Genomic DNA, 23,759 nt, shown 5'->3' on the forward strand with positions numbered 1-23,759 from the left:
CCCTGGGGGCACTAATCCTGGGCACCTGCCAGCTCGATTTCGGTCCTCCTCTCCCTCTAAGCACAGTGAAGAGCCCTACAGATGGGGTATTTCTCAAAGCCTCCCAGGATATCCACCCCAACCTGCCACATCCCACGACCTTAAAACACTCAGCTGCCCTGCTGCCCCACTGAGTCAGGAGAGCCAGCTTTAGGTCACCCTGCCTTAAGCAACGAGACACGCCTTTAGGTCAGATCCCCATGACGCCGGTCGGGGACAGGAGAAAGAGGCTCAGGTGCAAAGGCGAGCAGGACGTTGGGGAGAAATCGCAAGAGAAAGGGCACAGAGATGGGCACAGCCTGCCCACCAAAACACCGCTGCACTCCCACCCTTCATTCATGACCTCAGCCTCCGTGTGTCCCTAACTGGACTTCAGTGTCCCTAACTAAGGCCCTGCGCTGTCCCTACCTACAGCACCGCAGTGTCCCTAAAGCCCTGAGCTGTCCCTAACAAAGCCTGGGCAAGGTCTCTTACTAAGGCACTGAGCTGTCCCAAAGGAGGGCCTGCCCTGTTCCTACCTAAAGCCTTGTGCTGCTCCCAGCTACACTTACGCTGTCCCTAACAAGGCCCAATACTCTCCCTAACTAATGCCCTTAAGCTCTCCCTAAGTAAGGCTTTGAGGGCTCCCTAACTAGACTAAGCTGTCCCTATCCAAGGCCCAGCTCTATCCCTAACAAATGCCCTGAACTATGCCTAACTCAGTCCCTGCCCTCTCCCTAACTAAGGCCCTGCACTGTCCCCAACTAGACCTGGACGAGTGGCCTCTCCCTGGGCTGTCTCACACCCACCCCCACTGCCATGGAACTTGAGGGAAGCGGGGACAGAGCCCCTCCAGGTCCTAAGCAGGACGGTGTGGGCTCAGCTGTTTCCCCACAAAACACGTGCTGGCTCCTTAACCCCCAGGAACCCAGGATGTGACTGTCTTTGGAGATGGGGTTTTCAAGAGCCGTCAAGGTAAAACGATGCTATGACGGTGGATCCTGGTCCATCAGGACTGAAGTCCTACAAGAAGAGACCAGGACACAGGCACAGGGGTGACCACGTGAGCACATGGGGAGAAGACGGAGGTCCACACGCAGAGAGAAGCCCCGGGAGGAACCAACCTGCAGACACCTTGATCTCAGACAGCATCCAGGCGAGGAGACAGGTCTGTTGTGTAAGCGCCTGGACTCGGGCATTTGATGTGGCAGCGCCGAGCAGACTCGGACGCAGGGTAAATCAGCCCTCAGGCTGGGCACGCTCCATCCCCTGCGCGTGAGTTACGGAGCCTCCGCAGCTGAGGAGGGTCCCCGGGGAGGGCGCGCGAGAGGAGAGTTCAGGCAGCCCCGTGCGCCTGATCTACAGGCACACGCGTTCGTTTTGTCCCGTACACGCGGCCACACCCGTCTGAACCGCAGATCTGGCTTCACCACCACTGGGGACATGAGCTTCACCTGCCGGGGGACACCTCCTCCGTGACTTCCAGAACCACAAGCACCAGAGAGCTCACGCCCACGTGCAGTCCCACTTCACAGGACCCAGAGACGTGCGCTAGTGCCCTGGTGACCCTGCTGCAGCAGAGCTGCCCGGCGCCCACCACAGCCCGTAATCCGTTACCCGCTCATGGTGCCCACGTGGGCACCCCACCCCCTCCTGGTTGGAGTCCTCCACCCAGAAGCAGGGAGGAGAAACAAGGGGGACAGAGCCTGGCCCCTGACACCCCCCGCCCTGGACCCTCCCATGAAGGGGGCAGAGACATCTTGAGCTTGAGCCCATTTCAGGACACGGCACTTTGTTCCAGTAACAAACATTCGCCCTGAAAGCTGAAGTGCCTGTAAAACCCTCCCCATCAGGAACAGAAAGGAAGGCTTCATCTCGTCACACTTCCCTCAAACCACAGCCTGTGCCGAGACCACCTCTCAGGTCAGGGTGCTTCAGGGCAGCCCCTTTAAAAGGTGCCTGGAGTCCAACTCCCCAAGGTCTGCCTTCAGCTTAAAGGGGACGTTTCCTTGACCACCAGCCTCACACGCTCCCAAACGCGTCTCCTTCCAACCCCCCATTCTAGTCTTGCTGAGCCTAAAGGGACAGTGCCGTCATCACCTGCCGGAAAGTGATGCCTTGAAGCCCGGAGTCATCCGTTGCCTGATGCCACCGAGGATGGACTCCCAGAGGGGCCGGCTCTGCAAGGTAGCCTCTCCCGGACTCGGCGCTGGGCTCCTCTCCACCGACAGGGTGAAGTGGCGGTTCTCACGGGACGTGGTGGAAGCGCTCAGCTTCCGACGCCGCCAGGCCTTGCTCCTTTCCAGGTGCTTCCAGGGTCCTCATTCTCCCCAGACCCGCACGCCCGTGGCTGCGTCTGTGCCCGTCAACACAGCACCTTGGTCTTCTCTTAAAACGAGGGTTGGTTTATGCACAGAATTGAATGGTGGCCCGAAAAGCTGTGTCCCCCGGAACACATCAACGGGACCATACCTGGGAAAGGGCCTTTGCGGGTGTGGATGAGGGTCCTGAGACGAGGTCATTGTGGGCTAGAGTGGCCCTAAACCCAATGTCAGAGTCCTGATAAGAGACAACAGAGGGGACACAGACAGAGGAGAAACCGCCTGAGGTAAGGCAGAGATGGAGGGAGGCAGCCACAGCCTGGGGACCCCTGGACACCCCAGGAGCTGGAAAGGGCAGGAAGGACCCTCCCCTGGAGCCTCCGGAGGGACTTCAGCGCTGAGACACTTGACCTCGGGTGTCTGGTCCCCAGGACTGGGGGAGGATGGGTTCCCGTTGCTTTAAACCACCCAGCTCGGGGTCATCTGCAAGAGAAGCCACAGAAGGGCCCCACAGACGCTGCTCTGTAGGATCCTGGAAGTGCAGGTCTCTCCAAAGGCAGATAGAGCCTGGATGAGAGAGACCTCGGAGTCAGCTCTGGGCCCCCAGAAAACCCAAAGCAGAGGCTGGACAGCACAAGGTTGAGAGGTCGAGTCCGAAGGCCGTCCCGAAGGGTGCTGGCTGCACACGGCCCCCGGGTTCCTACACCTGCACACGGGAGGGGGCATTTCAACCCTGACCGAGGGCCTTTCACGCGGCTAATTGAGAACCCGCCAGTTACACAGAAAAACTCCGTGAGGACACCCACTGCCCCGGGGAACCATCCGAGGCTGGTCAGAGGTGGGGAACGCTCTCCCGCGCAGCAGCGGCCCCCACGGGAGCACCGTCACCAGAAAGCTGGCGGCCTGTGTCAGGGTCTCTGAGCAGATGATGCTCCTGAGCCTTATCCACCCTCCCAGGTAAACCACCTGAGCATGCGCAGACTTGAAAACCTGGAAGAAAGGGCTGGGCGCCCCAGCCAGGAACACACACTTGCCGAGCTGGCGTCTGCAGGCCACGGGGGATGGTCCCAGCCTCGGGGCTTTTCCGGAAGCTTTCCATTTGCCTACCTGAGTAACTGCTGTCTGAGCCCTCTCTGCCTCTTTTCTTGCTTCCTCACCTCTGCCTGGGGAGGACTTCCCAGAGCAGATTCGGGTGCTCTTCCTTAGCAGGTCGTGGCCTGGTGATTCCTGTGGAAGGGCCAGCAGAGGCCACGGCTCCTCACTCCCGCCACACAGCCCCGGCCCACAGCGGCTAACAGGGCAGAAAGTGTGCCCTTGGGTACAGCTGCAGGTACTCTTGCTGCCCGGAGGGGCTATTTAGACAGACCTTAACTCAGCACACCTGCGAACAGCTGGGCAGCCAACTCTCACCCACCAGGGGCTCATGGTTGCAGGAAATGGGTCTTGCTGCAAATGGGTCAGTACAAGGACCAGGTGTGGGGTCCTGAGGGTCCGGATAGACAAGGGGCTGCAGCTCTAGCTCATTTTCTAATCATTTTAACTGGCTCATGAGTGGGAGACAATTTCAAGAGACCCTCTTCTCATGAGAGAAACCCTGGAATCAGGGAGAGGAGGGGAGGTGGGTGGAGACACAGGCCAGGTACCTGGTGTGGTGGAAGCCTCTGGAAAACCCAGTGGAGGGAGGCTGCACAGAGTGAAGCCCAGGAACACAGACCTGTCCAGGAGCTGCTGTTAGTCCAGATCCTGCTCTGAAGTGATCAGGGGCAGCTCGGACCAACACGGGGAGCTCGGGGCGGCCTGTAGTGAGGGCTCTGGGCACGGTTCCTGGGTGCTGAGCCTGTCGGGGGGCCTGCCCACGTGAGCCCCAGAGGCTGCTGGGTGACTGCCCAGGGGGCCTCCATATCCTCATGGGCAGTGTTGGGATGAGACGAGAGCCAGCAAATGCTGCAGGTCCTTGGACCCCTACCCAGGCTCATCCAGAGAGTCAAGTTCAGTAGCTGGGGGCTGGCCACTGTGTTCCATGAGGGAGGCCCCATGAGTACCTCTTGCTTCTTCCACCTGACACCATGGAGGCTTCCTAGGACAGAGCGGATACCCCACCCCAGGCTGGTGGGAGCTCCTGGTGATGCTTCAGGGGACATGGGAGGAAAAGGCCAGGCTAGAGGGGAGTGGGTGCCCAGGTGGAGCCATGGGGTTGGGGTCTTTCTGGGTCTGAGCTGGGAATGGACGAGCAGGTGGTGAGTGTGACCCAGGAAAGCTGCCCTGGTGACACAAGTCTGAACCCACTTCACAGGGAAAGGCCTCCTGGGTGACCCCAAAACAGGATTGTAAGACAAATCCCAGCAAAGGAAGGATTTGTAAAACAAACCCCAGTGAGGGGAAGGATTGCACTGCCCCTAAGAGGAGGCTCTGAGAGCTGGTCCCCTCATGGGGGCACGTGGAACCTGCCGGGAGCGGGCCGTCACCTGGGTGGATGGAGGGTGCAGACCCCACTCCGTGGCCCCACATCTGCGCTTCGGTGGGTTACTTGGCTTCTCCGGGCCTCGGCTTCCCAGCCTGCTGGTGGGGTGACAGAAGCACGGGCTGACTAGTGATTTGCTCCTAACGGGGCGGCAAGGGGTCTTGGGAAATCTCCGGGAACGCCGTCCTGAGGGGACTCGCCGGTCCCGTTCCCACAGATTTTACTGCAGGGTCAGGAGGGCAAAGCCAGCAGACTCGCAGCAGAGCCCGGGGATGGGCCAGCTTGGGGGGGTCCCCCTGTTTCCTTGGAGGGGGAGGCTCCAGCGGGGAGGGGAAGGTTCACCCCATACCTGGAAGCGTTCAGATCTCAAGGCCCAGCAGCCCCCATGGGCCCCCAGGAGGCGGCAGGACAGAGAAGCAGGATGGGGGGCGTCCCGCGTGGGAAGAGTTCCCGGGCAGCTCGTGTACGCGGCCGTCCACACCAGGAGTGAGGGGCGGGGGGCCGTGGACGCCAGGAGGGCCAGACTGGGGGCCTGAGGACTGGCCAAGGGCCCGTGGAGGGGTGGGTCGAGCTTTGCCGGTGCCAGGCCCAGACTCCACCGGCCGGCTGTCCCCTGGTCCCTGGGGAGGAAGAGCTGAGCAGCGTGGGGGGCGGGGAGCGGGTGACCACCCTCATCCCCGGCGGCCCCGCCAGCGGTGGCCCCGCAGGTTCTGGGTCAGGGAGCCCATGGAGGCGGGTCCAGCCATGCCCACCAGGGAGGCCTGGAAGCGTCGGGCAGGAAGCACGGGTGCGGTCGGCCCCTGGACACACACTTCCGAGCCAGCGACCATGCGCGCCCTTGCCCTGCACGTGGGCGTCACGTCTGCAGAGCAGTTCAGCTTATAGACACTCAAAGCGAAGCTCTGATACCTGGTATGCCCGCTGCCCATGAAAAGGCACATCTGATCTGGCACCAGGGCTACCTCTGGGCCTCTCCTGACCGGACATCTGCAGCCAGTGTCGCATGGCATGACTATTGGGTAGTGTGGGGCTTGGGGGTATGAGGACACACGGTGCAGGCCCACGGGGCTGGTGCTGGGGCTCTGAGTGCCCCCTCCGCTCACCCCAGGGGCAGAGACCACCACCGCTTACAGACTCCCACTGAATCAAGTCCTGTGGCCCCCGCTCGGGCCCCAGCCTGGCGGAGGCTCTCTGCCCAGTGCAGAAGTTTCCTTCCATTCGCGACCCCTGCTCCTGCCATGGAGGCCTGCAGGGAGGGGTGAGGACTGGTCCGTGAAGAAGACAGGGCAGCCCTAACTGCAGCAGGTGCAGGCAGGTACTGGGGGTGCTCGGGTATTTGTCCCCCCGAGGCCCAGGATATGGGGGTCAGGGCTGTGAGGGCACTGACGTGAGGGGCCACCTTCACCTGGGCTCCCCGGGGGGCACCGCAGGGAAAGCAGGTCCTTGGGTTACTTTCCAACCCTCCCCGTTCTCAGCCCCACCCTGGGCACCCACTTGCTCTATCAGTAGGCTTTAGGTGGTGTTTCTCACCCACAGGCCAGCCCTGGGAGAGGGTTTGAATGTCATGTGGGAGTCCAGTGACCAGCGCCCTGGATGTCCTGTGTCTTGGGCAGGAAGGAGCCTGGCTCTCACGTTCCTGCCCCAGCACACAGGGTGGCAAGCGGCAGACCCAGGCTTTGTTCTGGCAGAAGCTCCCTTTCTGTGAACCAGGCTCCCCTCTGCCTCCCGTTATCCTTCCTGGAGGCTCAGGAGGCCACAGCCTCTGGGCACCTCCAGCAACGGATTCCCGGAGCTGCTTTCTACTGGGAGGTGCCACTTTCTCTATGATGAATCCCATACGGTCCACCCACTGGAGGGAGATCTGAGCTGCTTTCTTTGAAACTTTGCCTTGTCTCTCTGCCAGGCGACCGAAGACATTGACCACGTCAAGGTCAGGAAGCTCTGCGGTGAGGCAGTGATCACGAGGTCACCACTGGCTGGAGAACCGTTTCCGTACTGAATGGCAGTCACCGAGGCCCTCAGCTAAAACCTTCCCAAGAAGGGCAGGGAGTTTAATTCCTGGGGCAGAAGCATCCAGCACAGTATTTCTCAAGCTGTCCAGGGTCCCGCCATCCAAGTGCAAAAACGTACTGCGATTCTGGGGCTTGGGGCACACACAAAAGAAAGCTTTTTTTTTTTTTTTTTTTTTTTTTTTTTTTTTTTTTTAATGGCTGCACCCAGGGCATATGGAGGTTCCCAGGCTAGGGGTCAAATCAAAGCTACAGCTGCCAGCCTACACCACAGGTGCAGCAACAGAGGATCCAAGCCGCATCTGCGACCCACACCACAGCTTATGCAGATCCTTAACCCACTGAGCAAGGCCAGGGATCAAACCTGCATCCTCATGGATCCTCGTCAGGTTTGTTAACCACTGAGCCACAAAGGGAACTCCCAAGAAAGCCTCTTTTAAGTCTAACGCTGAGACCTGGGTCGTCTAAGGATTTAGAAGCTGTTTGGCACCACGAAATGAATCTCCTCCACGGCTTCATGTATGGCTCAGAGGTGCCGAACCAGCCAGTATTTCCCACTTTTCTCCTTAACCAGCAGAACAGGAGTGTTGCAAAGGGACTAGGGGTCTAAGAAGCGCTTGCTTGAAGAGGCTTCATGCTGCTAGGGCTTCTTCATGTAGGGGTATTGCTTTTACTTGGGTGATTATAGCCGGGTCACAGCTTGACCAAGACCGGAGGTGCCTTTCTGACTCTGCCCATGGTGCCTGGGTCCCCAGAGAGCGATGAACCCCCTCAAGGTGAATTAGCTATTATTTGGGCAGAGGGGCCACAGCACCAAGGCCACTGAATGGACGGGAGTGTTGGGCATTTCCATGGCAAGGCGTTCATCTCTGAGATACAGTCCCGCTCCTCCTACAAGGGAACTGGGCTCCCAACACACGTGCGGGTGACGTGTCCCCTCCCGGGCGCACTCAGGGGCTCTGTAAAAACGCCTTCCTGTGTCTTCCCTCCCCTCCCATTCTCTCACATTTATCTTCGGTCATTCAGCTTGTCGGGGGCTCAAGGCTGAGTAGGTAGCCCCTGTGTCCACTAGAAACCTTTTTCCTCCCCACAGTCAGAATCGGCTGGGGTTCTTCCAAGGAGCCCCTGGGCCCCCCTCAGTCTTCTTTCATGTGTGAAACCAGTGAGGATGAGCCAGGACACAGGGGTGCCTTTGGATCCTTCCAGGCGTCTGGGGCATCCCCCTTTCCAGGCCTCCTCCGTGCAGTGTTCTCTCCACGGGCAAAGACTCTGACACCCGGGGTGATTCCTCAATGCCACAGGGTCCCTCGTCATCACTGGGAGGTGACGCCAGAGCACTGGCAGTTGGTTCTGCCCACCTGTCCTCCTTGGCATCCACCTCCAGGTCCTGGTTGTTGAACACCCAGAATGCCGACTGCAACCGGGAGACTGGGCGTGGTGGGCCCCACCTCCAACTTCTGTTATCGTCTCCTAATGTCGGGGCAGTCAGGGAAGTGAAATGGAAGTTAAGAACAGTGTGCCCTGCCATTGGCTCCAGGTTCAAGTGTGTGTGCCCACAAAGGCACTCCAGGAAGGCTGAAGGGTTTTCCTTTAGTCCCAGGATGGCTCTCTGAACCCTATTCCAATCCATGGCTTTCTTCCCAGTCCATCGTATGTCCTTAAATTCCTGAAATGTGTGAGGTGCTGCAAACTGTTTCCCTCTCAATGATCCCATCTGGCATCCACGTTGGGAAGGGTTTGGATTCCAGGCTGGAATACAGCACGCCCTGTTTTTTGTTTTTTCGCTTTTTAGGGCTACACTCATAGCATGGAGGTTCCCAGGCTAGGGGTCTAATTGGAGCTGCAGCCACCAGCCTACGCCACAGCCAAGCAACACCAGATCTAAGCCACATCCACAACCTACACCACAGCTTGCAGCAACGCCAGATCCTTAAACCACTGAGCGAGAACAGGGATGGAACCCGCATCCTCATGGATACTAGTCGAGTTCTTCACCTGCTGAGCCAAAATGGGAACTTCCCACAGTATTTTTTCTTTTTTTTTTTTTTTCAGGCTGCACGCATGGCACGTGGAAGCTCCCAGCCCACAGCAGCCACCCAAGCTGCTCCAGTGACACCACTAAATCCTCAACCTGATGCACTAAAAGCGAACTCGTGTCCTGCATTATGTTTATCGGTCTTACCAGCTTCCTCCCTTGTATTAGTTATAATCGATGTCTTTTCCTCCCCAGTGAATGAGACGTTCAGGAGGGTGTCGCCATCCACCCAAGTGAGCAAAGGCATGTGGAACACTCCTCAGACTAAACTAAGGACTTCCTGGAGTTCCCACTGTGGCTCAGCAGAAAGGAATCTGACCCATGAGGATCCCTGTCAGTGGGTGAAGGATCTGATGTTGCCGTGAGCTGTGGTGTAGGTTGCAGACACAGCTCAGATCTGGCATTGCTGCGGCTGTGGTGTAGGCTAGCGGCTGCAGCTCTGATTCAACCCCTAGCCTGGAAATCTCCATATGCCATGGGGGCGGGCCTAAAAAGACAAAAATAAATAAAAATTAAAAAAACAAATGAACTGAAGTTCCCATCGTGGTGCAGCGGAAACGAATCCGACAAGGAACCATGATGTTGCAGGTTCAATCCCTGGCCTTGCTCAGTGGGTTAAGGATCTGGCGTAGCCGAGAGCTGTGGTGTAGGCTGGCAGCTGTAGCTCTGATTAGACCCCTAGCCTGGGAACCTCCATATGCCGCGGGTGTGGCCCTAGAAAAGACAAAAAGACAAAAAAAAATAAAGTATAAAATAAAACGAAAATTAGTTAAGGACTTCCCTTGGGGCCTCCCTTCAACCCCTGTGTTGACCCTTCCGGTTATAACAGATCCAAGGACAAGAAGGGCCACTCGGGGTGGACAGTCTGCCCTCTGCACCAGGAACATCTCGAAGCGGGAGCAGCCTCGTGAGTCCAGAGAGCTGGCACTGAGGGCGGCTACAGGGCGCACCCGGCCCGTGCCTGGGGGAGGCCTGCCAAGAGGTGGAGGTGGGGAATCAGGAGGGCTGAGCACAGCAGGGAGGACTGGTAGACTGGAGGGAGAGAGGGGCAGGGAACCAGGCGAGGGAGGAGCAGATGACTCAGGGGAACTGTCAGAAAGGGGAGCAGCTACTCACAGCAGAGGCAGAAACCAGAGGATGCTCAGGCTGAGCCCACAATACCAGGAGAGAGATTAGAAATGACCCTGAACTTCTCACAGGGGCCCTTGGTTTGGCAAAGCACCGTGTGAAACTGGACAAGGGTTTCTCAACCCTGTTTTTTTCCAATTCTGGCAAGAGAGGTGCAGCTGCAGAAATGGTGTTGGACTTGGAGGCGCCGTCAGAGGGCGACCTCCTCCACGTACCCATTGGTGAGGGTTCTGCTGCACAGAAACGAAGCTGTTGGGGGCAGTCCCTTCCCGGTCCGGAGGCTGCACCCTACTGGCGGTTTCACCGGGACAGCGGCTTGGTTACCCCACCTGGGGAGGCCTCACCTCTCGTTTGTTTCAGGCTCCCCAGGGGCCGCCTCCTAGGGCTGGTTGCGATGCAGATCCCAGGGTCCAGTCCACACCAGAGGTCCGGGCGCTCTAAGGGAAACACAAACCCGCCTTTGTGAGGATGGCTGGGGGAGTGCCGCCTGAGAGGACTTCAGTCATAAGGTCCCGTCTTAGGCCAGGGATTCGACGTCACCAGACCCACCGGGAGGCTGAGCAGTTCCTGAGGTCGGTGGGTACGTTCAGCCAGCAGACCCTGGAGACAGAGTCACGGCGGAGTGGGAAATAAGGGTTCTCCAGCCAAATGCACTGCCCGGAGAGCCTCTCCAGCAGTCAGAGACTTGCTCAAAGAGGGCTTGTCCCCGCCCGATTCAGGTAACGGTCAGGGAGGCCAAGTGCCCATCTGGCATGTGTTCAGTCCTCTGTACAGTCACCTACAAGGACCCAAGCACTCTGGGTGATGGGGGGGGGTCCCTCTTTTTCTTTCCCAGCAGGCGAAGTGATTTCCCTGAAATGTGGCAAAAACAAGAGCTGCCTTTTTTTTTTTTTTTTTTTTTTTTGCTGCCCTGTGGCATATGGAGTTGCAGGGCCAGGGAGCTGATCCAAGCCAAAGCTGCAGCACTGGATCCCTAACCCACTGTGCCAGGCTGGGGATCAGACCTGAGTCCCAGCACTCCCAAGATGCCACTGATCCTGCTGCGACACAGTGGGACCTCCCCAAACAGGTTTTTCAAGCGTTAATGACTGAGGACGGAGGGTGCAGTGGAGGGGAGTGGGGAGAGGCCTCCCCGACAGACATGCGCCCTGCCCGGGACAGCGAACTGGGGTTAGACAGACCAACACTAAAGATGCACTCGAGGGTTTCTGACGGTGTCCGAGAGGCGGGAGAGCAGCAGGCGGGAGTGGCTCACCTACATGGACGCCTGCCTCCACTCGGCAGAGAGCCGAGGGCTCACCTGCCCTGGTCAGCGAGCACCCTGTCGGCCTTGACGTGCTTGACCCACGTCCACCGCTTCAGCAAGGGTTTCCAAGGGCACCAGCACAAACAAGACCAGAGAAGAGATTAAAGCTGCACTCGGTCAGGACAACCAACCCCCAGTCCAGTCCTCTAGGCAGAGCTCTGCCTCCAACCAGATGGCCAGGGTCCTTCCCCTCAACCATCCAGCCTCGGCTTTACTGGCTGAAGTGTGGTCACTGCCCCGCGTCAGTCATTCACGCGCCACTGCCCTCACCTGTAGCAAGTGTCCTTGCTGTAGATACACTGGAGCGGGGGTTATCTGGGGAGCATGCCACCCAATCCTTGGCTGATTTTTTGACCTCAGACTGAATTCTGTGGCCCTCACTGGCCCAAAGGTTAAGGACTGGGGCAAACTGCCCGGTTATGTAGCCAGCTTTGCTGATCCCAAGTCAGCAGGCAACTCCGGGCTGGTGACTGGATGGAATGGCAATTCCAGCCCCACTCTCCTAACTGGCTCGCCAAAATTGTTCCACAGTTAGTAAAGTGGGCCTCCAAGGGAGGGTCCACACCACTTAATTCAGCCAATGACCTCCCTCCAATATTCCAGTGGCATTTTTTACCCACAGCAAACAATCCTACCACTTGTATGTAACAACAAAGACCTCTGGATAGCCTAAGCCATTCCAAAGAAGAACACAGTTGGGAGAGAGTGAGAGATACATACATACATACACACACACATATATATATATTTAAGTTATATCAAAAGAATAGCCCTGGGAGTTCCCGTCATGGCTCAGCAGGTTAAGAATCTGACTAGTATCCATGAGGTTGCGGGTTCGATCCCTGGCCTTGCTCAGTGGGTTGGGGATCCAGTGTTGCCATGAGCTGTGGTGTAGGCCGGTGGCTACAGCTCCGATTGGACCCCTAGCTTGGGAACCTCCATATGCCATGAGAGCGGCCCAAGAAATGGCAAAAAGACAAAATAAATAAATAAATAATAAATAAAAAGCTATAGACAAAAACACATTAACTTTTTCTCCATTAGGTACTATAACTGCTGTGAAGGCCCCCATGTTTATGGCAAAACATCTCTCCTGCTTTGTTCAGCCTCCCTACTCCGTGTGGTGACAAAGATGTGGCCTGGATTCATGAAAATCTCTCCAGAAGGGAAGCTGGCCTACTGCTACAAGGCACCACTCGTCCCCAAAGGGAAGAGTCCAACCACCTGCAGCAACATCCGTCTCATCTACACCTATTGCCTCCCTCCCTCCCTCTCAGGGGAAAGTCACATAACTACAGGTAGGGTCTCTTTATTCACTAATTTGGTGAACTCATTTAATGATTCCACTGCATAAGTGATAAGTTTTCCCCTTGCCTTGGGATGACCTCACCACCACCTTGCCAGGTTAATTTCTACTCAGAGATCTCCCACAGTGTAATTGTCACTGCACTTGAATAAGACTTGCCTAGTTGACTCAACAGATCAGATGAGGCTATTAAAAAAGTTTTACAGGGTGTCACTGTCTCAGAAGAGTCAACAGGGTAAGGAAACCTAGGAGCCATCCAGCTGCTGAAAATATACTAAATGAGCCTGGAGAACAACCACTGATGGAGTTCCCTCGTGGCTCAATGTGTTAAGGATCTGACATTGTCACTGCTGTGGCTTTGGTTACAGCCATGGCTTGGGTTCAATCCCTGACCCAGGGAACTTCTGCATAGTCCGAGTGCAGCGAGAAAAAAAAAAAATACAAAACGCTGATTTTTTTTTTTTTTTTTTTTTTTTTGTCTTTTTGCCTTTTCTGGGGCTGCTCCTGCGGCATGTGAAGGTTCCCAGGCTAGGGGTCTAAACGGAGCTGTAGCCACCAGACTATGCCAGAGCCATAGCAACACGGGATCCGAACCGCATCTGCGACCTACACCACAGCTCACGGCAATGTCGGATCTTTAACCCACTGAGCAAGGCCAGGGATTGAACCCAAAACCTCATGGATCCCTAGTCAGATTCATTAGCCACTGAGCCACGACAGGAACTCCAAGAACCACTGATTTTTAAAATTGCAGTAAAATGTGTCTTTTTATAAGAGGTGCTAGGAAGTTCAGAGAAACGTCAAGAGGGCTAGATAAACAGGCTTGAAGCTCACTAGAATATTGTAAATTACAGACAACACAGCACACCCAAATACTTTAGTATGTACTTCTAAAAATAAGCACAATTTCCTATTAAATTATAAGACTGTTAGCAAACCTAATAGGAGTTCCCGTCATGGAACAGTGGAAACAAATCTGACCAGGAACCATGAGGTTGCAGGTTGGATCCCTGGCCTCACTCAGTAGGTTAAGGATCTGGCATTGCTGAGAGCTGTGGTGTAGGTCACAGACGAGGATCAGATCTGATGTTGCTGTGGCCGTGATGTAGGCTGGCAGCTGTAGCTCCAATTTGACCCTAACCTGGGAACCTCCATATGCTGTGGGTGTGACCCTAAAAAGCAAAAAGCAAAAAAAAAAAAAAAAAAAAAAAAGCTAATAAAATCAACAATTCCCATATATGTCATCACATGCACATTAGGAAGGTTTTCCAGAAACCAGTGAACATAAGAAACCAGGCAGAACCTAAGTCTACAAATAACAAATGCTGGAGAGGGTGTGGAGAAAAGGGAACCCTCCTGCACTGTTGGTGGGAATGTAAACTGGTACAACCACTGTGGAAAACAGTATGGAGAGTCCTCAGAAAACTAAGTATAGAACTACTACACAACCCAGCAATCCCGCTCTTGGGCATCTATCAGGGCAAAACTTTAATTCAAAAAGACAGATGCACCCCTATGTGCAATGCAGCACTACTCGCAAGAGCCACAGCATGGAAGCAACCTAACGGTCCATTGAGAGGTGAATGGATTAAGAAGATTCACACACACACACACACAGAGCCATAAAAAAGAACAAAATAGGAAGTTCCTGTTGTGGCTCATTGGTAACAAACCTGACTAGGATCCACGAGGACACAGGTTCAATCCCTGGCCACACTCAGTAGGTTAAGGATCTGGCATTGCCGTGAGCTGTGGTATAGGTCAAAGACTCGGCTCGGATCCCACATTGTTGTGGCTGTGTGTAGGCCAGCAGCTGCAGCTCCAAATGGACCCCTAGCCTGGGATTTCCATATGACGCAAATGCAGCCCTAAAAAGAAAAAAAAAGAAAAAAGAAAAAAATAATGCCATTTGCAGCAACATGGATGAAACTAGAGATTCTCGTACTAAGTGAAGTCAGAAAGAGAAAGACAAATACCATCTATTGCTTATATGTAGAATGTGAAATACAGCACAAATGAACTTATCTACAAAACAGAAAGACTCACAGAGATGGGGGCAGACTCGTGGTTGCCAAGGCGGGGGGAGGGAATGGGATGCACAAGGAGCTCGGTTGGTAAATGCAAACAGGACACTTAGAGTGGATGCGTAGCGAGGTCCTAGTGTGCAGCACAGGGACTGTGTCCCATCTGCGGGGACGGACCATGGTGGACAATGAGCCCAGGGAAGTGTGTGAGTGTGTACACGTGTACACATCTGACCAGATCACTCTGCTGTACAGCAGAAGTTGATTCAACACTGTAAGTCAACTATACTTTAACTAAAACATAAATTTTCAAAAAGCAGATGGTGGCATTCCCATCGTGGCTCAGTGGTTAACGAATCCGACTAGGAACCATGAGGTTGTGGGTCCAATCCCTGGCATCGCTCAGTGGGTTGGGGATCCGGCGTTGCCATGAGCTGTGGTGTAGGTCGAAGACACGGCTCAGATCTGGCGTTGCTGTGGCTGTGGTGTAGGCCAGTGGCTACAGCTCCGAATAGACCCCTAGTCTGGGAACCTCCATACGCCGCGGGTGCAGCCATGGAAAAAGACAAAAAATAAAAATAAAAAATAAATAAAAAATTAAAAAGGAGATGGTGATCCTAAACCTTTAAGACATAATCAGAAGAAATATTTGCAAGTCTAAGAATATCTTAGTTTTCTGGTGAGAGAAAACAAGTATCTCCCTTGCACACTGAAGAGGAAGCATTTCCACGGAGCATTAAGGAATGAGCAACGCAGGTCCCGGTGGTGCAGGTTCAGTCCCTGGCCTGGGAACTCGGCATTTCTAGAGGGTGGTTTTCAGCTTTAGCTCTGTGCCTCTGGAATTCATTAGTGTAAGGAGCTCACCCCGCCTTTCCAAGGAAGACCACAGGAGAGTGGGGGTCCCCTGTTTCTAAAGCTCCCCAAGTGTGGCGCTCACATGACCTGAGGGCAGTGGGCAGCTGGTACCCTTGACCAAAAGAGAAAGACTGGGATGGGGGTCAGCTTTCAGTGAGTCCCACACGGGCACAGTTAAGTGTACAAACTGGGCTGGGGGCTTCCTGGAACCCCACGATGCAGGGTATGTGCAGCTGCTGGTGGGCATAGGTGGGCCCTGAAATCTCAGGGGGTAGAGGGTGTACCCGTGAGCCTGACCTGTCCCGGCATCCAGAGGGTGGAAGACATACTTCCATTTTCCACGAGACAGTGGGACTCAAGTACGGGAGCCCCTCCCTCTGCTGGAAGGAGTACAGTCCTCAGAATAGACCAACAGGGAGCTGAGCAGGTGCTGGTAACATTTCATAGAACAAACGGCCTATTTTATTAAAAACCAACATGTGCATTACATTGTCAAAACTGCATCCATTCTGACTCCTGGACCCCTAACTCCACGAAAAAAGGGAGTACTCAGTTATGAGGAAAGGTCCCTCCCCAGCACTCAAGCTGCACCAGGCACCCCCAGGGCTCTGGTCCAGTGCACACAGGAAGGTGGGAACAATGGAGCCAGAACACTGCTGCCACCTGCTCAGGACACCTGGAGCCTGTCCAGAGTCCCTGTGTCCATCCCAGCTGAGGGTCCTGCCAGAACCATGGACATGCTGACCCACAGGCTGAACCTCAGCTGGACTCACAGATGCGCCCTGCCTGGGTGGCTCCCAGCCCCAGGAAGAAGAGAACAGGCAGCACAACGGTGTGGCCAGCAGTGCCAAGGGCCTGTGTAGAGACAGGCTGGGCTTCCATTCCAGCTCCCCTCCTCCACGCATCCCTGCAGGGCTGGGCTGAAGCAGTCCCAGTGCTAGCTGAGCCAGAAGGGGGACAGGGAGCTGGGGCACAGGGGGAAGAAGGGGTCTGTGGGGGAGGAGGAGTGGCATCCCAGAGGGAGTATGAGGTGAAGGGAACCCAAGAGTGGAGGGTACCAAGAGCGAGGGGCAAGCAGAAGCACAGGGCCTGGTGGGGGGCAGTGCTGGGGCGCAGGATACCAGGGAGAAGAGTGGGCAAGAGTCTCTAGGCAAGCAGAGGAGTGGGTTGGGGGCTCTCCGTGTGGCTGGACACCAGCACCCCTGCAGGGGCCAGACCAGAGGGACCAATGGTGTCTGTGTCAGACACGGAGCCGGCACTGGCCTGAGACCTCACCACACACAGAGCAGCGGACCCAGGCTGAGTGCACGGCCTGTGGCTGAGGGCCTCCAGCTAACCGCCCCATCGCATCTGCAGACGGGGAACTGAGGAAGCGAAGGGACTTAGCTGTGGCCATCCAACAAAAAAGCAACAGAGGGAAGCCCAACAAGGTCACCACTGCATAAAGGCCAGAGGAGAAGCACCCCAGGCAGAAAGATTTTGTCTTTTTGCCTTTTCTTGGGCCGCTCCTGCAGCATATGGAGGTTCCCAGGCTAGGGGTCGAATCAGAACTGTAGCCACCAGCCTACGCCAGAGCCACAGCAACGCGGGATCCGAGCCGCGTCTGCAACCTACACCACAGCTCACGGCAACGCCGGATCCTTAACCCACTGAGCAAGGGCAGGGACCAAACCCGCAACTTCATGGTTCCTAGTCGGATTCGTTAACCACTGCGCCAAGACTGAGGAACTCCCAGAAAGATTTTCTGACCTAAGACTGGAGAGGGTGGCCAGCTGACAGCCCACCCCTAGCCAGGCAGCGCCCCCACATCACTGATCTTCAAGTGCCTCCTGTTTCCTGATCATGTTCCCCTGTGTCCAGGCCTGCTATAGGCAGACCGTCTGTGAAGCTGCAGCACCACATAGCACTCAGCCTTGGCCCCTCCCCGCTGCCAGCTGATGAACGACAGGGTGGAGTCACTTCACTGTGAAAGCCAGGGACTCTCCCAGAAGCCAATCATGCTAGAATCTGGGGGAAGAGCAAGCAGGCAAAGGGAGCAGCAGAAATGTAGACCCTGCAGCGGGACTCAGCCAGCAGGGCAGCAACAGGGGAGGGAACCTCAGTGTGTGCAGGCCTGTGCGGGGCCTTGTCCACCAGCCTTCACACTGCATGCTGGGTGCGCGGGGGTCACTGGGTCAGAGGAAGAGAGCCCGACCTGACAGGGGAGGAACCCTGGCTGGTGAGAAGACGGGAAGCAAGTGCAGAGCAGTCAGGGTGAGAGGCCAGCACAAGGGGCCCAGAGGACAAAGCACGAAAGCCCAAGACCGAGTCCGAAGGCAGAGCTCAGGTACAGCTCAAGTCCTAAACACGCGCGCGGGGAAAAAGAACAACAGCAGGTGCAATATCATGGTTTATAATATCATTTGAATGTGTTTGGCCATTCAAATGATCAAAATATTTCTCACACATATTTGGGCCACGCCTGCGGCAGCCAAAAGTTCCTCCAGGCCAGGGATCGAACCTGCACCACAGCAATGACAACCACATCCTTAATCCGCTGAACCATCAGGGAACTCCCTATACTTGGTCCCCGTCCACTGTTTCCGGCTCACAGCTCCACAACCCTTGGAAATTCCTGAGTGACAAGGGCGATGGGCTATTTGGTCTCTGGTCCTCAGTTCCTGAAAACACTTTAGGGAAGTGATTTCTGGATCCCAATGAAGGATGGGGTCTGACTGGCAGGGGAACCAACCACACGATGAAGGTCGAAACTTTCAGTCCGCCCCTCCATCCCCCAACTCCACCTCTGGGGAGGGCAGGGAGGCTGGAGGTTGAATCAATCGCCAGTCGTCAGTGACTCAATCACTCATGTCTATATAATGACGCCTCTGTAAAAGATGAAAAGGGAGGGGAAAGGGACAGCTCGGGCTCAGAGTTCCGGGGAGTGGACCCTGGAGACCGGAGAGTTTCTTGCCTCTCCGCGCGCACGCCGTCACCTCTTATTTGGCTGTTACTCACATCCAGGTAATGACCTGGTAATCTAGTGAGTAACACGCTGTCCTGACTCTGCGAGCCACTGTAGCAAGTTAACTGAACCCAAGGAGGGGTCGTGGGAACCTGTGCCTTAGACCAGTTGGTGAGAAGTGCAGGTGAACAGACTGCGGGTGTCCAAGAACTATTGCTGGCAGGGAAAGCCACACACAAAACATACACTAGGCTGGAGCCAGGAACCCCTTTTGCAGAGATGACACAGATTTTTGGCCTCATGGGCTAGTTGGGCAGTAGTGCCATACACTGAAAAGCAGGGAAAGATGGGACATTTAGGGACAAATTGGAGGTTGTGGACACATTTGAAATGCCTGTGAAACATCAAAGCAGAGACCTTGAGGAAGCAGTCAGGCTCCAGGCATCTACCTTGTCTAGTCTGCGAGTCTGGGAGTCAGCACCAAAGAAAGCATCACAGCCACTGAGGAGAATGAAGCCACCTTAGAAACCCAACATAGGAATTCCCAGTGGAAATGAATCCGACTAAGAACCATGAGGTTGTGGGTTTGATCCCTGGCCTCGCTCAGTGGGCTAAGGATACAGCATTGCCGTAAGCTGTGGTGTAGGTTGCAGGTGCAGCTTGGATCTGGTGTTGCTGTGGCTGTGGTGTACGCTGGCAGACCCCTAGCCTGGGAAACTCCATGTGCCATGGATGCAGCCCTAAAAAGCAAAAAAAAAAAAAAAAAAAAACCCAAAAAAACCAATGTACCGTAGAAGGCCTGGGATGGTCACCCGGAGCGGCCGACATCCGGAGGTCATCCAATGACCCTCAGCCCTCGCGTCTGGGAGGGACTGTTACGCAAGAAGCTATCTGCTCTCAAGAACAGAGTCTGGGCTTCTGGGATCTATGTTGGCTCCCCAAGGATGACTCCTGTTCTGGAACGAAGGCAGTACACACAAAAGAACAAGCACTGGGGTGAGGGCCTGAACCCAGTACTGCCAGACACCAGCCCATCTAGCCTTCCTCTCATAAAGACAGCACAGGCTTTCACTCGTTCACTTTTATAAGAAGTCACTTTATTAATGAGAGGTAACATAACGGCAGGAAGCTCTACACCACCTGATAGGACGTCCTCTCGTAAGTGAGCCCCAGGGCACAGCTGTGCAGCTTCGGCCCTAATCCTTACGGCCAACGCCCTCCATCCTGAGTCAGCCCTATGACACGCTGCACACTCACTGCAGTTTATGGAGACACTTCCCAGTGCACCTCCCTCTCTAGCAGGAGGGACATTTCAGCTGAAAAGCCACAAATGGGGTCCTGTGCTTGTGAGGCAGTCAGTACCCAACATGCATGTCTCACATCCGCCCAACAGCCATGGCACCAGATCCAGCGAGCAGCCAGGGACAGAGCAACCCCACATCTGACGGCGCCTTCCTGGAAAAGCTCTGCACTCCATCACCCCGGGGAGGACTGTTGGCAGAATGGGGAAGAGGCTAAAAGAAATTGAACCTAAACTCATCAGGAGTGTCACTGGTGTCCTTAGCTCGCCCGGCCTGACGAAGCCTGCACACCCTGCCGCTCTTCTTTCTGGTGGCCTCGCCTACAGGCTGCACCTGGGCTGAGTGGGCTGCTGCAGGGAGGGGGAGACGTGTCAGAATTGAATGATAACGGCGGACACCACCTGTGCCCATTAACTCTAGCTCCCTTATAAAAAGGAACTGATTCATTTCTCAGAATTATAATGTAGGTGCTATCATCACAACCCGGCTGAGAATCACAGACTCACTCACTATCCTGCTCCAGCCTCCCTCCTTCACGCCAGAGCTCTGTGTGCCCGAGGTCCTGCTCCTGAGGCTTTCCTGAGTCACCCCTGTGCCCCTGCCAGCCATACTGCTCTGGGCTTCCCCCTTCCACTCTCCCTCCCCAACCCCCTGAACTAGGCAGTTCTACATCAGCCAGTTCCCAGCTCCTCACCAGTCCTTAGAGCCCGCAGGGCCTCGCGCCACTGGGCTTCCATCAGAGCCCGATAGTCCCCAAACAAGGAGTGCATCAGCTGCCTCTTCCGGGGCAAAGGGGTTTTTTGGCTGCGCAGGATTCGGATTGCCCCAAGAGCTTGCTCTTCTACGGATAAAAATAAAGGACCGGTCACCTTCTCTACCCTCACCTCTCCAACTGCCCTAACCGCAAAGGCAGCAATTCCACCCCTTGGCAGCACCTGCAGGTGCTGTCACTATCCACCTCCCCCCAACACTTCAGATGCGGCCCCTCACTCTGCTTAGGGCTGGGTCTCTGCATCTTCAGCCCCAGCTCCAGTTGCTCCACGCACCAGGCCAGTTCCCGGGCCAGCTGCTCCGCCTGTGATGAATTGGGGATAGTGGCTGTGAGAGGGCACCGGGACCCCGCGGCCTCCGGCCCCATCCCAAAACCCAAAACTCCGCATCTCACCCCCTCCCCGCCTAAATTTGCAGATCCGAGACCACACCCACCAGCGGACTCCCACCCGGAGGGCACCCTCGGAACTGAGGCCCGCCCTTGCCTGGGCCTCCGCGCTTAGGGGGGCTTCCTCTGGGGCCGGCTTTTCCAAGGCCTTCCCGCCTCCACTCGCCACAGAGGTCCCATCTCGGGCTTTCTTCCTCTTCTTTTGTTTCTTGGCCCTGGAGGCGGCGTCACCGCACGTAGGGTGCCCTAAGCAGAGACACACTGTGTGGGACCTTTCAGTGGAAGGACCCGGGGCTCCGCGGCTGAGGGGTGCGCAAGCCGTACCTGGACCTGGCGCAGCCGATGTCTCCCGAGCAGGATGTCCTGGAGCCTGGAGAAAGGGCGGGACGGAGGGGAGCGGGAAGCAAGAGAGTCACGAGGGCCCGCGGACCGCCCAAGGCCCCGCCACCCGCGCGTCCTCTCCCCGCCGCTCACCGCCATCTGCCGCCGCCGCCCGAGGACTTCCGGTCCGACGCCGAATTCGCTCCCCCGGAAACACATCCGCGTCGCCTGGTTCCGCCGCGAGGAGTGGAGCGGGGAGCTTTGCGGACCTGGGCTGGGAGGTCTCAGAGGGCAGAGACTGGTCATCCAAGCAACTAGTGTGTTATCTACTGAAGTGTAACAAATTACCAGGCAATTTAGCAGACTGAAAGCAGCAAAGAGTCATTATCCCATTGTTTCTGAGGATCAGGAATCTAGCAAAAGCGTGGCCGGCAGGTCTAGCTCAGGCTCTTGAGGTTGCGTCACATTTGAAGGAAAGAATATCAAGCCTTTCCAGGCGTATTTTATTTTATTTTAAACAATTCTTTTTTTTTATTTTTTTTTATTTTATTTATTTATTTATTTATTTTTGTCTTTTGTCTTTTGTTGTTGCTGTTGCTATTTCTCGGGCCGCTCCCGCTGCATATGGAGGTTCCCACGCTAGGGGTTGAATCGGAGCTGTAGCCACCGGCCTACGCCAGAGCCACAGCAACGCGGGATCCGAGCCGCGTCTGCAACCTACACCACAGCTCACGGCAACGCCGGATCGTTAACCCACTGAGCAAGGGCAGGGACCGAACCCGCAACCTCATGGTTCCTAGTCGGATTCGTTAACCACTGCGCCACGACGGGAACTCCCAGGCGTATTTTAAAATAGCCATAGTTCATGAGGTTGCGGGTTCGATCCCTGGCCTCGCTCAGTGGATTAAGGATCTGGCGTGGCTGTGAGCTGTGGTGTAGGCCGATGGCTACAGCTCTGATTCGACCCCAGCCTGGGAACCTCCATACGACGCGGGTGCGGCCCTGATAAAAGACAATAAGTAAATAAATAAATAAAATAACCATAGTTAGGATGTATTTCGGTCCTGGAGGACTGACTAGAGCTTGCGGTGGTGAGTGGACTCCAGGTGCGAATCCCCCTACGACTGGACCCAGAACCGCTTCCCGCAGAACCTTCTCAGCCCAGATACGGTGCCTGAGCGCGGGCTTCACGCCAGCTGCGCTCCCTGCCCCCGCCCCTGTGCTCGCTCAGCCGGAGCCTTACCCGCCTGTCTGCATGCCTCCCACGCCCCGAACAAACCACCGTCTCTGGCCTGAGCTGCAGTCGAGTTCTCCCTCGTCTCTGCTTGCGTTGTCACCCTCTCCTGTCTTTTCGGAACCACCCTGTGGTGGGAGTGGTCTTTCTAAAACCAGGACTCCTGCTCTTCTGCCTAGAAATCTTCTGTTTCCTCCAACATAAAGTCCAAGCTCCTTACCTAGCTGTCTGCCTGCCGCTCCCGCCAGTCCAGGCCCCATAAATCACACGGAAGCAAGTATTTCCAGACCTCACTCTGCTCTGATCCCACCGATCCGCCAGCGTTCCGAGAGCCTCACCCACCCGCCCCTTTCTTTATAGGCCCCTGCAGTCCCCACTGCCCTCGGCGCCACGTCATTTTTCTTCCCCAGCGGTCCTGGAACCTACTCAAACCCCCAGACCCAGTAATTAGGTCCTCGAAGAACTTGAGAGAGGAAGGTGCAGAAGATCTCGTTTTCCACGTCAGCAAGTCTCCAGATCTCTCCACCGCCTCCCACCCCGGCAGGTCGTAAAGGTCCATAACGTGAATTGCAAGTCTTTCTCTAGCCCTGTCTGGCTGTCTCACTTCCACGGCCACTCCTCGTATTTCACTCTCAACCATCATTTCAGGTTTCCTGTTTCTTGAAACACACTATTCTCCACCAACACAATCTTTCCTTGCCCTACTCCCTAGCCTGTTGAGAAAATGATATGGATTTCACATGTGCAAATATAAATATTTATATACAGTTAATTCTCATTATTCATGTTTTGTAAAGTAGCTGGAAATGGTGAATTAGCGAATACTGAACCATTGCTTTTCCGGGAAATACGCTTAGGTTCCTGAGAGCCTCCAGTCACAACATTTTCATCAACCAATCAATATATAACCTTGTTTTGTGTGTGCTTCCATTTAAAAACACCTTATGTGTTTTTAAACTGTGGTTGATTCATAAACATTGAACTCAGCCAGAGCACTATGGCTTGTACTGAATGAAGTTTATTTAGTACGTTTCCTCCAAGGCGTCAATCACAGCTTTCTGGCACTTAGGGACACTAGACAGCACTTCAGCATTGTGCTTGAGGGCATTTTTTTTTTTTTTTTTTTGCCACACTCATGGCATGTGGAAATTTCTGGGCCAGAAATAGAGCCTGCACTGCAGCTGCAAACTATGACACAGCTGCCGCAATGCTGGATTCTTAACCTGCTGTGCCACAGCAGGAACACCTTGTAAACTTTTTTTTTGCACCATTTAATGCCTTTTTTTTTTTTTAATCTTTTCTAGGGCCACGCCCATGGCATATGGAGGTTTCCAGGC

At 55.3% G+C, this 23,759-nt stretch overlaps 1 protein-coding gene across 7 annotated transcripts; it reads right to left on the reverse strand.

Moving 5' to 3' along the window:
• On the reverse strand, window positions 6,992-22,697 carry C4H8orf33 (chromosome 4 C8orf33 homolog). 7 transcript variants are annotated; one of them, XM_013987986.2, is made up of 8 exons: window positions 22,643-22,697; window positions 21,342-21,517; window positions 21,192-21,237; window positions 20,965-21,113; window positions 20,699-20,783; window positions 20,403-20,549; window positions 10,317-10,409; window positions 6,992-8,279 (listed from the first exon to the last, which is right to left on the reverse strand). In XM_013987986.2, the coding sequence occupies exons 1-8, from the start codon at window positions 22,680-22,682 to the stop codon at window positions 7,957-7,959; spliced, it is 1,059 nt and encodes a 352-aa protein (XP_013843440.1). In that variant the 5' UTR covers window positions 22,683-22,697; the 3' UTR covers window positions 6,992-7,956. The 7 variants fall into 7 exon arrangements, with proteins under 7 accessions (XP_013843440.1, XP_013843438.1, XP_005655362.2 ...); XM_013987984.2 differs by having other exon boundaries at window positions 6,992-8,558; XM_005655305.3 differs by lacking the exon at window positions 22,643-22,697 and adding an exon at window positions 22,432-22,599 and having other exon boundaries at window positions 6,992-8,558.

The sequence above is a fragment of the Sus scrofa genome, chromosome 4 (assembly GCF_000003025.6).
Source record: "Sus scrofa isolate TJ Tabasco breed Duroc chromosome 4, Sscrofa11.1, whole genome shotgun sequence".
NCBI classification, from domain to species: domain Eukaryota; kingdom Metazoa; phylum Chordata; class Mammalia; order Artiodactyla; family Suidae; genus Sus; species Sus scrofa.